The 17,219-nt window shown below is 41.2% G+C and overlaps 1 protein-coding gene across 18 annotated transcripts in view; it reads left to right on the top strand.

Annotated features, from left to right (window-relative positions):
* ANK2 (ankyrin 2) overlaps positions 1 to 15,972 on the top strand; it is a 286,106-nt gene extending 270,134 nt beyond the window's left edge. For 11 of the 18 annotated variants that reach the window (XM_070790817.1, XM_070790816.1, XM_070790808.1 and 8 more), the window contains 7 exons: positions 1,804 to 2,086; positions 3,841 to 4,132; positions 7,094 to 7,177; positions 7,289 to 7,453; positions 8,453 to 8,635; positions 10,033 to 10,124; positions 13,695 to 15,972. In XM_070790817.1, coding sequence (XP_070646918.1) covers positions 1,804 to 2,086; positions 3,841 to 4,132; positions 7,094 to 7,177; positions 7,289 to 7,453; positions 8,453 to 8,635; positions 10,033 to 10,124; positions 13,695 to 13,878 — 1,283 coding nt within the window. In that variant the 3' untranslated portion in view covers positions 13,879 to 15,972. Of the gene's footprint in view, positions 1 to 1,803; positions 2,087 to 3,840; positions 4,133 to 6,514; positions 6,608 to 7,093; positions 7,178 to 7,288; positions 7,454 to 8,452; positions 8,636 to 10,032; positions 10,125 to 13,694 lie in introns of all 18 variants that reach the window. The other 7 variants (XM_070790805.1, XM_070790806.1, XM_070790804.1 and 4 more) reach the window with 1 other exon arrangement.
* Positions 15,973 to 17,219: the final 1,247 nt, after the last annotated feature.

The raw sequence follows: 17,219 nt of genomic DNA, 5'->3' as shown, positions 1-17,219 counted from the left end.
AGCTGTGGGCTTCTCTCCTGCAGTGACCCACTCTGTCTTCCTACAACTAGACCATGCTTTAGAGCATTACAATGTACTTCATAGATCCCAGCTTTAAAAAGCAAAGCAAAGCAAATATCTTCTTTCACCCAACATGTCCCCCTGTATGAAGTTCTGTTTCTCCAGCCATTTCATGGGAAGTCTCTTCCAAAGGAGAGTCTAACTTTCCCATCTCTACTTTTTCTCTTCCCGTTCTCTATAGAACTGTCTCTAGAATCCATACAGGCCACGTGTGGTCATCATCACTCAACAGCAAAGAATCTTGCAAAATTACCAGTTTCTCCTCATCACCAAATGCACTGAGCAACTCAGTCTTCATCTTCCTTTACCTGCTTGTAACATTTGAGACAGAAAACTAATCCCTTCTTCTTCTTCTTAAAATGATACCCTCTCTTCTTTTTTTCTCCTATGCCACGGGGTAGTCTCCTTCAGTGTCTTTGTGCAGTTTACATTCTGTAAATTCACACAGTGGCATGTATTATCGTCAGCAGGAGCCTCATAGCTTGTCCTGTCTCCTATCTCTCCCCGTCTTTCCAAGTCCAAGACACCTGACTTTTGCTCCCTGGGCGCCTCCGTCTTCTCAGGCTTCTAGGCTCTGGTGCTTTTTGTCCCCTCCATTCTGAGGTGTTCTTCCCTCAGATCATCACGTGCCTTTTTCTCTGTTTATTCAGGCCTCTGCTCAAGTATCAGCTCCTAAAAGGAGCCTTTTCTGACAAGTTTATCTGAAATACTGGCCCCGTTTTACTCTGTACTTTTCCCCTGGCTTCCGTGCCCCCTAAAAGTTATTATAAATCTATATCCGCAGAAATGCAAGTTCAGTGAGGCCAGAAACTTTTACTGTCCTGTTTACTACTATGTATCCAGTATCTAAACACCTATTAGATATAAAACTCAACATATTATATCTATTGAGTGAATAGAGAGAGAGATGAATGTCAGTCACATCTCTGCCAAAAAAATTTTTAGTGACTCCTTATTGCCCTTGATATAATGAAATTCCATGGCCCGGTCTAAGAGACCTTTCATAAGAAGAGTACTAACCTCAGAGTGTTTGTTTAATACATGTTCATACTTGCAAAGCACCTATAATATGCCCGTGCTGTGCTAAGTTGCTTCAGTTGTGTCTGGTTCTTTGCGACCCTATGGACTGTATGTAGCCCCTCAGGCTCCTTTGTCCATGGGACTCGCCAAGCTAGAATACTGGAGTGGGATGCCACACCCTCCTCCAGGGGATCTTCCAGATGCAGGGTTCAAACCTATGTCTCTTATGTCTCCTGCTTTGGCAGACAGGTTCTTTACCACTAGCACCACCCGGGAAACCCATAATGGTACCTGATGTATAGTATAAAGATTCAGAACGTGTTAACTATTAGTAGGAGTAGTAGTATTTTTATTACCATTCGTATTAACCCTCTTCTTGCTATGTAGATTTATGCCTTGACTATTGCAGTTGATTCCTGCTTATCTTTAGGTCTCCTAAAGCTGTCTCACCCTCTGCATTTCCTTTCCTGATTCTTTGACCCTATTGAGTCCTTGGCATTCATCAGCTAGCACTGGTGGCCCAGTCATGTGCATTTTAATATTTCTTACTTGCCTATGCTTCCCTAGATGGTCAGTATTAGATGGAAAGCAGACACAGTGCTTCTATCAACTTTGTAACCATGAACCTATCACAGGCGTAGCATGTAGTAGTTACTTAGTAAATACCTACTTAATAAGTTTAGCTTCAGTTAAACACTTACTTGGAATCATTCTCCCCTCCAGGGTTCTCAGTACTCCAAGAGGAGCTTTGCACTGCCCAGCACAAGCAGAAAGAGGAGCATGCTGCTTCTAAAGAGGACGAGGCCTCTGACCACCCTCCCATCGTCTCAGAGGAAGACATTTCTGTTGGTTACTCCACTCTTCAGGATGGCATCCCCAAAACTGAGGGTGATGGCTCTGCAACAGAGCTCCTTCCCCAGACTCAAAAGGAGCAAGTTCAACAGGATTTCTCAGGGAAAATGCAAGACCTGCCTGAGGAGTCGGCTCTTGAACAGCAAGAATACTTGTGAGTTCCAAAAGAAAGGCTGTGCTGGATCAGTCCAGAGATGCCAGCCAACATGGCTAGGGTGCCAGCCATATCCAAGCATAAAGCGTTTTCAGATAGTTCTCAAATGACCCCACTAATAACAAATGCCAGAACTAGAGGAAAAGAAGCAAGATATTTAATAGACATCATGTGACAGCATTGCATGGCACAAGTCTGCTTGAACCAATTTCCAATTTGGTCACCTTGGGTGAATGCCTAAGCCCTTTGAGATTCCGTTTCCGTATCTATAGATTATGATAGTAATATCCACTTTATTCACCTTACAGGGTCAAAGGTCAAAGGTGTGTCTCTGAAGGCATTGTTGACACTGTAGACTGTGTGGTCATGACTTGTGTATCTGCTGTACCTCACTTCTCTGTGTGCGTGCCGGTTGTGTTCTGACTGGTGCAGAGTGTGAACAGGGCCAGTGCAGGAGAAACCACCACAAAGCTATGAGGTGGCTGACAATAAATATAGAAATGCCACACAAATTACGCACACAGATTGAAAGACCATTAGAGGTTGGAATGGGAATGAAGAGAAGTCGTCTGGAGAGCTTCTGGCTAAAGGAAGCTGCAGAGTGCAGTGAGCTTAGAACTCAAGCTCTGGGCTTCCTGGAAGCAAAAGCAAAAGAAAGTTTCTTAAATGACACTTGTCTAGAAAACCAACCAGATCATGAGAAAGGCAAGCGTGTCCCCGCTCTGAAATGTGAGAATAGTGTGTCAGGAGGCTCTTTGTTGTTGAGTGAGCTCTATGCTGAAATCACTGGATTTGGAGAAAATGGGCATTGAGATGACCTTGCCTTCCGCAGAGCACCGCCTTCTCACCCACCCGCCTTTAGATTGTAGGGGAGAACATAAAGGAGAGGCCAGGAAAAGCGAGAAGGAAGAAGGAAAAGATGGGAAGCAAAGAGGGACTATCAGAAAAGCACTCGGGGCATTTAACATCTATAGAGTGACAGAAAATTATAATAAAGTAGGGGAACATTTTTTTTTATTTTAGAAATTGGGATGATAGGAACTTCCCTGGTAGTCTAGTGGCTAAGACTCCATGTTCCCAATGTAGAGGACCTGGGTTCAATCTCTGGTCAGGAAACTAGATCCCACGTACCTCAACTAAGACCTGGTGTAACCAAATAAATAATTATTTAAAAAAGAAATTGCAATTATAAAGATTGTGTTACTTACACTATATCAATAGAAAAAGTTTCAATACCAAAAGATCTTATCAAGTAATAATGATTTTCCAGAGATATAACAAGAATCTCCCTCTATTTATGATTATGGTAACTATATTTAACATGGAATTTATATATTGCTTTTTAAAATTTTTGCCAAATTTTGGTCTTGCTTCAGAAGCCTATTGTCCACGGATTTTTCTTATATAAACCTCCTCAGATCATCAATATTACCTTGAGTTGTCAAAGAAAGATGAAATTATTTATTTATTAATATCTCATATTATTTATTACCCTACTTTGTAGAGATTAGGAAATGGTAATACATTTGAGAATAATTTTTATCTTTTTAAAGCGCATCTTTCCCAGTCAATGCTACATCAATGTGCTGTAACTATATTTTACATACAATTTTTGTTCACATTTCATTTCTTGGCCAAGTTTAGAAACATATTTAGACTTCCACGGACTATGAAGACAGATTTCATCTTCCCTTCCTTCAACGGGGTCACAAATGCCTGTGTTCTCATGGTATACTGGGGCTTTTCCGTTTCAGCGTGACAACCCCAGGGACAGAAATGTCAGAGACTCAGAAGGCCACGGGAACATCGGGCTCCCCCACCAAGACACCTGAGGAAATTGTCACCCCTTCCGAGGAGGAGAGGCTGTATCTCCAAACCCCAACATCGAGTGAGCGGGGAGGCTCTCCAGTTGTGCAGGAACCTGAGGAGCCCCCCGAACGCAGGGAGGAGAGTTCACCTCGGAAAACCAGCCTCGTGATCGTGGAATCGGCTGAGGACCAGCCTCAGGCCTTCGAGAGGCTTGATGAAGAGGCTGCTTTTCAAAAGGTAAAATCTCCTCCTCTGTTTCTTTTCCCACGTGGAACAAAGCTCCACACCCTCTCCCATGTCCATTTCTCCAGTGACCTGTTTTTTTTCACAGAACAGCTTGCCAAATTAATTAACTTGGGCCATGGGAAGCCCGCCAATCCCTTTTAAAAACCTGAGAACCCGTGAATCTAGAGAGTAGTACATGGTTCTAATTCTAGCTCTTTGACCATCAGCCCCAGTTTTATAGTTGGAAACCCTTTTGCTAAGAAAAATGAGCATTGGGGTGAAATAATATACCTGATATTACCTTTCAGAATTATCTTATAAATAAAGACGACTAGTGAGGGGAATTTACCGAGCATCAGGTAAGCTGGCCAGCCGTGGGAGAGTGCTGGAATCTGCCCTCGTGGCAAGTCTGTCTGTGCGGTCAGGTGATAAGCACACCACCTGTGGGTATTGAGTGGGGTTTACCTCCCAAAACAAATGTTTCTCATTAGGGGAAGTATTATTTCCAAGTGAGAGCTCCTATTTATTTTAAGAATGACTCAGGAAAAGGACATTACACCTACATTAACGGCTGGTTCCAAAAGTCAGAAAACCCATAGCGGCATGAGTATGCATCACTGTCTCTTCTTTGTTTTTAAGTGAGGTTTTGATATTGTGAAGACAGGTGGAGACCATCTTAAGAAACTGAGTTGAACCATTTATTCTCAGAACACGGTCTGAATGGTTCGTATCGCTCCCTCCTCTGAACTCCTGGATCAGAATGAACCCAGGGAGGGGAAAGGACAAGAACCGGCATTTTCAATAGCTCCCTGAAGGAGTCATACACACACACACACACACACACACACACACACACACACACACACACACACACACAAGTGTGAACATCTTTCTGAATTAAACTTAATGTAAATTAAATTAGATATATTTTTCCTTTTTTGGATTTAAAAACATTTTATATGTCAGACTATTTTTAAAGCATGCATATACATCTTTTAGGAAAGAATGTTTTATAAAAGAATTAAGACTCTGGAGGGAAAATATCTTTGGGCTTAACATCTACATTTGTTTTTGTTCACTCTGAGTGTGATATCTGCTGGCAAGATTTCTAAAACCGTAGTTTAAAATTAGGGGAGATCCAGGCAGATAAGAACTGCTCCAAATTTTGGCAGCTATTTTAAATAATGAATTCATCCCATGAATGGATGTTTATTCCAAGTTTGCATTTGTACAGCCTTTATTCATCTCTCAAGTTCTTGGCTTAAATGAATTCTAGTAAAAATGTTTCATAGATGCTATCTGAACTTAAAAGTTGCCAATTTTAGTCTAAGAATCTGTAGGCTAACTGAAGTGTACACTTGAAACAATTATCTGGATAATTCATATATTTAATCTGTCCTATGCATATGAATACATTTTGATAAATTTCCCTATATTCCACATTATTTATATGGGCCTGTTCTACTTATTCTTGATGAATTTCTAATTCTTTCTCTTAAGCTTCCTATTTTGACCCTTTTCATCTCATGACCCTGACTTAAGGGTCCAATTTCAGTCACTTTTCTTCCTGACCATATTTCTAGGCAGCAGATTCCTAAGTGTACTTAAAGTATAATTTGGCTTGGAATTTACATGTTTTCCTGCAGCAGGAAAGAATATGGAAATATAAGTGATATTTTAAAGTATGTTGACAAAATTTCGTTGAGTAATCTTTTCTATGTTTCAATAGAATTTTTAAAAATAGCATTCCATTAGGAAAGAATGATTCCATATATGTGCTCCCATGAGATATGTTATCATCTAAAGTTATGATCTTAGCTCCAGCTTTGGCTTTGGGCCAGACCCATAAAATTGGATTGGCCTCTGCACCTCAGCTCCTGTGCACAGGGAGTCTAATACTATTCATAGCCTGTCTTCCTTGATGGCAGGGAAACTCACTACTGGCCAGATAATAGCTACAGGAAATTTTGACTTCCTGCAGAAAGTTCTGCTACAAGCATAGTATTTCTGTGCCTTTGGTGGGTCATTCCAAGCCTGAGCCCAAGAATCAACAGCTCACTAGAGTTTCTTGTTCTGCCCGTGATCTGTGTCTACATCAGGAGTTGAAGTCCAAGAAGAATGGGCAAGTTGCTTCTTTCTTCTGATGTATTTTGACGGATGGGTGCTCAGGCCACTCTCAGAATTTCAGATTTTTTTTTTAATTCAGTAAACAAAAAGCTATATTCTCGGTGAAGTCTGAGCCCAGCATGTGCTGTTTTCATCCCTCCTGGCTTTTCCACCAAAGCCTCCACGAATAGAACTTGCAGAAACCACTGTGGGCTAAAACAGAAACCTGTAGTGAAGAGACATTCCTTAGCATGATAAACAAAAACCCTGCTTCCATGCTTCCACCAGGAGCTAACAGAGGAATTAGGTGAGCTGGAGGCCAGCTCAGATGAGGAGGCGATGGTAACAACCAGGGTTGTCCGCCGACGATTGATTATTCAGGTACCAGTTGTTCCGTTACTGCACGTCCAGGACACTTCTGTCCCCATAACCCTTTGAGAGTGACCAATCTGGAGTGGAGGGCTTGGCATGCTCCTTAGGTAGTGCATGGCCTTCAGAAAGCAGATCCTTAACCCTCCTAAGTTCTGTTTGTAAAGAAATGCAGCAGTAATGACATTCACAGCCTCCCTCTGAGAGAACGAACAGCAAGAGCAAGATTTAGCATCTCCAGCTCCACCCACCTCACCTCTGGCTGATCTATTTTTGTTTGTTTGTTTAAGTTTGAGCTAACTTTGGTCAGATTTTCTAGCATGTTATTACCTCTTTTTTTTTTTTTTTAAACTTACTACGTGACAGGATTTGGCATCTCAGCAATGCTTCTCAAAGCTCCTTTAATTTTCTAACCTTCCTTGTATTATAAGCACTTGGGAGTAGTTCTTCAGCACTGATGTCAAACACGGAAGTGACCCTTTTCTCTCAACTGTGTAGGGAGATGATATGCCTGACATACCCCCAGAAACAGTCACAGAAGAAGAATACATCGATGAGCATGGACACACCGTGGTAAAGAAGGTATTATCTTAAGTATCTTAGCATGATTGATTCAAGTTTCCTGTCTAAACGTGTATCAGTACCCTGGCACCGTCCCTTAAAAACAAGTTACATGAGTAAAATATCTTCTAGGTTACTAGGAAAATCATTAGGCGGTTCATCTCCTCTGACGGCACAGAGAAAGAGGAGATTACGATGCAGGGAGCACCACAGGATTCTATCAGCGTTGATGAAGGGGATGGTTATTCCAAAGTCATAAAGCGCATTGTATTGAAGAGTGACACCGAGCAGTCAGAGGTGAGCCCACAACGTCTCCAGAACTGACTTTATGGAGAGGTGTGAAATAGAGCTCACAAGAGATGGACGAGATAGTTCATTCCTGCTGGCCTCACTTCTCCCCTTTATAAGGCAGTCTGTGTTTAGTTACACGTTGATTTTTTTTTGTCTTTGTGATTTGGAAAATTTTTAAAGAACCACGAGGCAGATTTGTAACCACTGTACTCATTGTCTTTGGTCCTTTTCATTTCCACTTTCTCATTAATTCAATTGACAGCAGCAGACATCCAAAAGTCAAAATTTAAAAGACAGCAATCCTATTAGCTGGCAAGTGGTAGATTCTGAAAAAAATCTTGTGCCAAGGCACTGTGGTGCCGTGCCCAGTCAGTCACCGCAGCCTTCTCTAGGGCACCTTTGATAAATACTGGATTTCTAAACTTTTGCATTTCAGAGTCACTGAAACCAGGATCCAGAAACTCCCTTGATTTGTAGCTTTATTTCTTCCTGTTTTACTTCCCTCTTTCAGAAGCATATTTACTCTCTTTGACATGTAATTTGGGACATTCTCACCATCTTGCATCCATTCACATCCTCAAAATTTTATTATTACACACACGAGGTTCTCTAAACATCTACATTTTCAGTTTCTCATGTCTCTGTAAGTTCCTTCTTTGATGGTTAATTTTGTCTTCATAATGTCAGAACAACCCATTTACACTTGGGAAAAGAGAGTTCATCTGCAGGGCACTGGGTGCATTGCACTGAGCAGCCAGTTCCTCAGCCATGAAACTTCCTGACCAACCTCTGTCCAAGCAATGAATTAAGTGGCTGATTTGGTGCTGTGTCTGTATAGTCATTACATAGATGTTACCAATTGATCATAGTCTTTTGCTGCTTCTTGTTGACAAAATGCTGTCTTTAAGATACACCATTGTAGCATGTGGGTTTTGGCATAGAAAAGTTCATCACTGTTACATCTTGGTCATCGAAACTGTATACTGTGTGTCCTTCATTCATCAGGTAACTTTGTCTGAGCCCAGCATTCTGTCCAGTACCTCACAATTTCAGGCTGAACCAGTGGAAGGCCGTAGAGTCAGCAAAGTTGTTAAGACAACTGTGGTCCATGGTGAGAGGATGGAGAAACATCTGGGGGATTCTAGTTTAGCCACTGATCTTCCTTCAGCCAAAGATGACTTTGAAGAGGTATAGAAGCATCATCACTTTGTCTTTATGTGTGTGCTTTGTGTTTGAGAAGAAAATGATTTATCATTGTGTCATTCCATACCTGTACTCATGGAAGGATGCAGAATAATTCAAGAGCGTAGAATTCCTATTTGAATAATGTGTACAGTGAAATAGTTTTCCTCAACTTGTGTTCATTTGAGCCACCTGAAGAGTTTTAAAAAATCCATATGACCAGGATTCCCTTCAGCTCATTCTGGATCAGAATCTCCAAAGTTGGGGCATGATGGTACCTCCTGCCTAAAAGTCTCAGAACTGACTTGTACTTCCAATTAGTAAGGGAAAGAATTAGATATTGCCCCTTATTTTTGCTAATGGATATTCTCAGATATTTCCAATAATAAGCATTAAAGAAGATTCAGATATCGTTCATAACCATAAATAAATCAAGCATTTATAATTAAGTTCTGATTTTCAATAATTATGAAATGGGTCCACAGCACAGTGATATCCATAAACACTTACTACAATACAAAAATTCCCCAAATTTTGAAAACCAAAACAAATTTTTAAAGTTAGTAGCAAGCTAGTTTGGCAGAAAAACTTAGTGTGAACTGACAAGGAATTGTAATGACTTGGAGTCTTTTTTATTCCAAAAGAATGAATGTTTGTTTTTTACTATTGATATATTAATGGGTGTGATTTCAGGATGCTGTCCCTACCCCAAATGAGATATTAGAATATATAGTGTATACCTCATATTACCTTTCTAAAATCCAAAAAGAAAAAAACCCTGAAATTTGAAACACAGCTGGTCTCAAAGATTCAGCTAAGGGCTGGTGGGCGTGTACAAAATATGTCTATGAAACATTCTTTGCTATTGAAACATTTTGAAGTTAAATCTTATGTGTATGCCCTCTTTTATACCCACAGTATGCATTGAGATTATATATGAATGCCTTAGGATATTAAGAGCATACTTTATTCATACTACTTTTAGTTCTTCAGATTTGACACCTGGTGAACTTGAACTATCAAAAGAAGAATCACCTGAGTTATACACTTCGGGCTTTGTTTGTTTGTTCCTTGTTTTTGCCTCTGGTCGTTATTGATTGTATTTGTCATTAAAGTCTGCATTGTGGAGAGGAGCAGGGTGAGGTGAGGAGGAAATTAGAACTCAACCAGTATAGGTAGGGACAACTGTGGAGTAGTTGAACCAGTCTCCTTCATGAATGCAAGAAATTTTACAGACCTGTTAAATAAAACTTGATCCTTAGGTCTGCTCCTAAGAACTGCTTTTCTTTATCCTTTCAAGCATGTATTTTTATATTGACTATCCATTAAGCAGAGTGATAGATTAAGTTAAAGTCTATGGTTTATGATAGACTTTGTCTTGTTCTGTTTTTTCCTTATTTCAGGCTTTGAGTTACACAGGTAGCCACATGAAAGTCTACTCCCCCAGTTTAGTAGAGAATGAAGTCCTGAAGGAGGATGGATCAATAATTAGAAGGTTTGGGTTAGCATGGGGTGATGCTTTGCCAACTAACACTTTTTAAAAGTTTTCTAATATTAAGAAAAGATAAATAGAATCCACACATCTACCCTAAAACCCCCTTGGAAGCTACAGACTCACCCTGCATTTTAAGACTTCCATCAGGTGATACATCTGTCACTGTATCATTCCTGAAGTGTTCTCCTGATGCTTTAAAAGTAATACTAAGGTGCTTCCCTGGTGGCTCAGTGGTGAAGAATCCACTTGCCAATGCAGGAGACTTGGGTTCAATCCCTGGTCCAGGAAGATCCCACATACCACGGAAATGAAGAGCCAGCACAGCCATAAATAAATAAACAAAGAAAAAAAAATTAAGTAATACTAAGACATGATAATGGGAGAAGGCAATGGCACCCCACTCCAGTACTCTTGCCTGGAAAAACCCATGGACAAGGAGCCTGGTAGGCTGCAGTCCATGGGGTCGCTAAGAGTCGGACACAACTGAGCGACTTCACTTTCGCTTTTCACTTTCATGCATTGGAGGAGGAAATGGCAACCCACTCCAGTGTTCTTGCCTGGAGAATCCCAGGGACGGCGGGGCCTGGTGGGCTGCCGTCTATGGGGTTGCACAGAGTCGGACACGACTGAAGTGACTTAGCAGCAGCAGCAGCAAGACATGATAATAGTCAGATGACTTTTAGACAGTCACTTCCTAGATTTCAGCAAGTCACCAATTTCATTGGGCAAACCATCTCGGATATTCCATTGTAGAATAGAGTTCAGTTCAGTTCAGTCACTCAGTCATGTCCGATTCTTTGCAACCCCATGAATTGCAGCACGCCAGGTCTCCCTGTCCATCACCAACTCCCAGAGTTCACCCAAACTCATGTCCATTGAGTCGGTGATGCCATCCAGCCATCTCATCCTCTGTGGACCCCTTCTCCTCCTGCCCCCAATCCCTCCCAGAATCAGAGTCTTTTCCAATGAGTCAACTCTTCACATGAGGTGGCCAAGGTATTGGAGTTTCAGCTTTATCATCACTCCTTCCAAAGAACACCCAGGACTGATCTCCTTCAGAATGGACTGGTTGGATCTCCTTGCAGTCCAAGGGACTCTCAAGAGTCTTGTCCAACACCACAGTTCAAAAACATCAATGTTTCGGTGCTCAGCTTTCTTCACAGTCCAACTCTCACATCCATACATGACCACTGGAAAAACCATAGCCTTGACTAGACAGACCTTTGTTGGCAAAGTAATGTCTCTGCTTTTGAATATGCTATCTAGGTTGGTCATAACTTTCCTTCCAAGGAGTAGGAATCAAATTAAATTGCTCACAAATTAATCTAGCTGAAGGCAATGGCACCCCACTCCAGTACTCTTGCCTGGAAAATCCCATGGGTAGAGGAGCCTGGTAGGCTGCAGTCCATGGGGTCACTAAGAGTCAGACACGACTGAGTGACTTCACTTTCACTTTCACTTTCAGCTCAATCTTGGTAAATCTTTCCTTTGATGGGTTTTTGTCTTTAACAAGCTGTTTCATGATTCTGCATGTGAGTGGCAAATAACATGAGCGTGAATTTGATACCCATGAAGCTGAATGTACCTAGTGAGGCTGAAACCAGGGACTTTAATAAATTCAGAAAATATTATAAAAGCAGTAGGCAGCTCATGTCTGTGCATATGAACAAGGATTAGCTCTGAGGCTTTCTGGTCTACCCTCATCCCCATTGCTTGTTCGATGTGTAAACTTGGGCACCATTACCTCACTTCTTTCTGGGCTTCTAGCAGTGCCGTGTGTATTAACAAAATGTTCTCAGCTTCTCATTGAAGACACAATGGAAATTGAAGTTACTGCTGTGCTTTTCATTTCAGTGAAAAGAAAGGAAAGATTGTCATTTATAGTACTCTACAAGGCTATTTTTAGCCTGTAGAACATAATAATTAGAACAGTGAATTTAAAGGTTCTGTCACAATTCCACCCTCCAACCACATGTGAAAAACAGCCCCAGCTAGGAATTTAAGAGAGAGTAATTGCTCACAGAACTTTAAGAATGCTATATAAATTAAGGATAAAGTGCTTTTTATACTCTGAACTCTTACATCTTTTGCTCAGTTATGCATATGGGACCACATAAACCACGCACACCCTAGCATCGTGAGATCTGAAGATGGAGTTAGATTGAGACCAGTTCATCCAAAACTCTCAGTGACACCTGGTGAATTTGAAGCCAGGAATATAGACATCTCAGTCCAGTCCCACAGCTACTTAGTTTATGGAAGTCTATTTGTGATCCACAACACTTCATCTTACATGTTGCTGAAGACATCTGATCATACCCACTGCTCCCCGATAGGCATATAATTCATTCCACTGTTTGAGTCGTATATGTAAGTGTATTCATAAACACATTCATTGACATATGTGGACACACAGCACCAAGAAGTGTCCTCTGATAGAAGCTTAACCCCCAGTGCCAGTGCCCTAAAGGTTTATACTAGATCTTGGTGGCAATAGCAGAAATTTGCATTTTGGATGAAAAAAATATATATGGATGCTGAATAGTTATAAAACAATCTGACTTCAACCACTGGCGCCAAATTTGACATTTTACTCAAAAGGAACAAATGAAAGTTTGCTTGCAGATACAAAATAATTCAGGTAGACTCAAAGGAAAGGGGAGATAAGAGAACACAAGAGAAGGAAGGAGACAAGATGTCCAAAGGTAAGCCGGAAGTGTTTTGATTGAAGTCAGCCATTTTAAAAACCAAGGTGATCTTAACAGATGTGTAGAGATGTCAGAAGGAAGAATTAAGCTTAGGGAATTAAGCTTAGGGAATTAAGAAGCATTAGCTTAGGGCAGCCCGTGGGCAGAACCCTCAGCTTCTTGACACTAGGAATCGGTAAGGAAAATACTGGGTAAAGCTTCAAAAACTGATACATCCAATGCTGGTATAAAGTTGGTCCCTATGGCCTCATGGTTATAGATTCAAATCCTGAAACCTTTGATTTTTGGCCCTGTTGTATAATAACTGAGTTATTTTTTTTTATTTGGAGCACTGCTTGAATTCTCTGAGATCCAGTTTCCTTACTTGCTATATAATAATAGTACCTGGTCCATAAGACATGTTTACCACATATTTGTGGAATGAAGAATTGTATTTACAAGCAGAGAGGGAGCAAATCACAGTATGATCACTTTGCAGTAAAGATGCAGGAAAATAATCATACCAATATAACAGTACATGGAGATGAAGCAGTGCCCTAATCAAAACAGGCATGAGTGTATGGTTAGTTCTTAAGAGAATCATATGAAAACATCATTTCATTTATTTGAAATATTTCTTAAAGTTTAAAAAAAAAATACTCCTTGTTCCAGAATACGTTTTAGAAATTTCATGAGTCATTTAAATAGGAGAGCTGTGTCTAAAAGAAAGAAGTGCAGAGATGGCTGTAGTTGGTAGTAGCCCAGGACAGAGGCGTCAACAGTAAGTATCACTTTCATGTCTTAGGTCCTCTCATACCAAAGGTAGTGGCTGCCTTTAGCAGGAAAGAAAGAACGTAACATTCTCTTGTCTGCTTTCCTCCAGGACGACAATGAGTAAAGCTAGAACCCAGAAGAGGGCTGTGGTGAAGGACCAGCAGGGAAAACGCATTTACTTGGAGCACCTGGAGGATGTCCCAGAAGCGCTAGACCAGGACGACCTCCAGCACGACCTCCAGCAACTCCTTCGGCATTTCTGCAAGGAGGACTCGAAGCAAGAGGCCCAGTGAGGGGCTGCCCAATTCTCACACCAGAAACCACACCTTCACTCAATATGCAACGTCCCGTTTCATTAGAGGAGTGACCTCACTGGCCTGATTAATGGGATACCCTGACATTTCACTTTCAGCAAACATGCGGCATTTGGTTTGAGTTTTCCCCCATCCTCTTTAACTGTAAGCTAATTTGTGACCAAAGATAGCATCCCTCACTCTGGATGCTGTATCCACTGCTCTGTTGTGTCTGTGCTGACCTGGGACCTGGCCACCTCCGTTGTTCTTCTTGGCTTCTGCACAAGCTCCATGAAAATCCATTCAACGGGAGAACTTCACCTTCGGACCTCTTCAAATGGTGACACATAGGAATCCTTCCAAGAGATACCCGTGTACGATGTATATAGCTAATGCTCAGACGAACACTATATTAAAATTAAAACCACTGCCTATCATGACTACACTGGGCATCACGGAGTGAAAGGCCTCTAGAGGAATTGCTGAACCACAGTTCGTTAAGATATTGCTAACACAATCGAATGATAATACAGTTCTACCACAAAAGAAGCACTTCAGACCTACCATGTCCTTAGAATTTCCAGAGTAGCCCTGGCTCCTAGTTAAAGATGGGTTCATAACCTTGAAGAACTGTCCTAACTAAGCACTTAGCGCTGGTGCTGGCCAGCCATGATTTATGACTCTCCAGCCGTCATCGAGGGCGGGGAGGCGGGGAGCCGAGGCAACGAGATGAAGCAGTGAGGTGTTGAGTTGCCAGTAGCAGCATCCCACAGCTGTCTAGCATCTTCAGGTCCTTTAGATTTGGGACATGTTGGCAGGGTATTTTAAAAAGCTATAACTACTGTAGTTTTCCAGTTTTCATTGCTGCTTTAGCAAACCACGCTGTCTTATTGGTGGTACTTTCTCCTGGCCACTGCACTGTAGATAATTCATCGGAAACAAGATTTGCCCAACACAATGGTTGAACTCCTTCACCATGTTGAAGTGGTTTCTTCTTTTTTTTTTTCTCCAGGTTTATATCTTCTCTAATACCTGCATGTAGCATTTAAGAATCAAACCACAAACCCCTCTTCTAATCACATCAATGGTTTTCATTCTTTTTACCCTCAGCAGGCACTTTTCACTTTTCTGCTAGGTCTGTTTTTAGCTTGCAGACGAGATTGAGAAATCCTGAAAAATTTGGTTTGGGTTTAAAATTTTTAGTTTATTTATTTGAAATCCGAACTCCCTTGGAAACTCTGAAGTGCATTTGTGCACTTCCCTGTCTGTCTGTTTCAAAGAAGGGACTTTGATCAGCTGAGTGATTTCCATGTCCTATTCCTCATTCCTCTAGTGGTTGAAGCTGTGTAGCATTTTAACATATATATATTCACAAATATATTCATATAAACAGTATACATTTTGAATCAGTTATTTGTTAAAGAAAAGTATATTCAATGAAGATGAAATTTAAAAATTTTAAAAACCAGAGTCTATCCTCCAGGGATTGAACATTTTCCAATTCTATCTGGTCTTTTCCTGTTGTGCAAAAATGACTCATTGTTCCGAATGTCAAAAACAAAGATGACAAACAATGGTACTTCTTCATTTCAAGTAACGTTGCCAAGAGAGAAAATTTCCTGGGAGGGAGGTTTCCCACAAGCCGAATCTCCTAAGCCTCAAATGATAGCACTTTTTGGCAATTGGATAGGAAATAAAGCATTCTTTGGCAGCCAAAATGAGTGAGGCCAGTGGTGAAACTTTTCGAGCGCACCATGGCCTTGTTGTCCAAACCTTCACTGGAGCTCAAGAAAAGCACTTCTGTTGTGTTATTTGCAGTGCAGATGATGTCTGTAACAACATAATGGTTATTCACCTTTTTTTTTTCTTTTTTGGTTTTGATTTTTGCTGTGTAATCAAAAAACTTGAATACTGTGAGAAGAAGTGAATTTTCAGTTGATGAATCAGCATCTTGTTCCCATGGTGATAACACTAATTGAATATATCTATGAGGGCATGTATTAGTTAACGGAAAAAATACAACACTAACAATACATAGCTGCAATGTGTACAATGGCTGATTTAATTAAATAAAATGTACAAGTGTTAAATGTGGCAACGGTGATTTGTTCTTCTTTATCACTCACCTTTGATTCCAGGAGATGACAGATGAATATTAAAGAGATGAAATAGATGTGAAGCCTGAAGGAAGACACACTGGCTTTTGTTCTTGTTTGGGAACTGAATATGCTTCATGCCCAATGCTATTAAGCACTGGGAGAAACAGACTGTATTCTGTCCTGAAAGAATTTTTATTGTTATGCAAAAGGAGAAAAACAATGATTTATTTTTAGTTTTAGGATCATGAGTAAATGAGAAATGGGAATTTGGGGGCCTGGAAGAGATGAGAAGAGGGGCCATGATTCACCTCTTTTCTATGCGGTCATGGTGCTCAGAGAACGCCTTCTGCCTTTGGGAGCAGCATTTAGCTCTGGGGCTTTACTCGTCTCTCGTCGACTTAGGGTTAGAAATGAAATGGATCCATTAATGCAAATAAAGAACAGGGCAGGGATGTGCAAAACTGAAATCAGTTGTGTTTGGAGAGTATCTTTGGTTTTGTTTTTGGAAGAAACCCTTTAGTGCTGCTATAGTATTTTTACTGCAAAAACAACAAAGACACAGCTTAAGAATTGAGTCACGTTTTATTTATTATTTTATGCTTTTTTATTGACATATAATTGCTTTACAATGTTCTGTTACTTTCTGCTGTATGCTGAAGTGAATCAGCTGTGTGTATACATGTATCCTTTCCTTCTTGCACCTGCTTCCCACCATCCCCCACCCCTAGTCCTACCCATCTAGGTCATCACAGAGCACCGAGCCGAGCTTCCTAAGTGTTACAGCAGGTTCCCGCCAGCTATCTAGCTCACACGTGGTAGTGTATATATGTCAATCCTAGCCTCCCAATTTGTCCCACCCTCCCCTTCCCCTAACCCCCCGTCCACATGTTCATTCTCTGCATCAGTGGCTCTATTCCTACCCTGGAAATGGGTTATCAGAGAAGGCAATGGCACCCCACTCCAGTACTCTTGCCTGGAAAATCCCATGGACAGAGGAGCCTGGTAGGCTGCAGTCCATGGGGTCTCGAAGATTCGGATATGACTGGGCAACTTCACTTTCACTTTTCACTTTCATGCATTGGAGAGGGAAATGGCAACCCACTCCAGTGTTCTTACCTGGAGAATCCCAGGGACGGGGGAGCCTGGTGGGCTGCCGTCCATTGGGTCGCACAGAGTCGGACACGACTGAAGGGACTTAGCAGCAGCAACAGCAGTACCATTTTTATAGTTTCCACATGCATG

Source organism: Bos indicus, chromosome 6 (genome assembly GCF_029378745.1).
Source record: "Bos indicus isolate NIAB-ARS_2022 breed Sahiwal x Tharparkar chromosome 6, NIAB-ARS_B.indTharparkar_mat_pri_1.0, whole genome shotgun sequence".
NCBI classification, from domain to species: Eukaryota; Metazoa; Chordata; class Mammalia; order Artiodactyla; family Bovidae; genus Bos; species Bos indicus.
The sequence above is the reverse complement of the archived record's forward strand: the minus strand, read 5'-3'. Positions and strand labels throughout refer to the sequence as shown.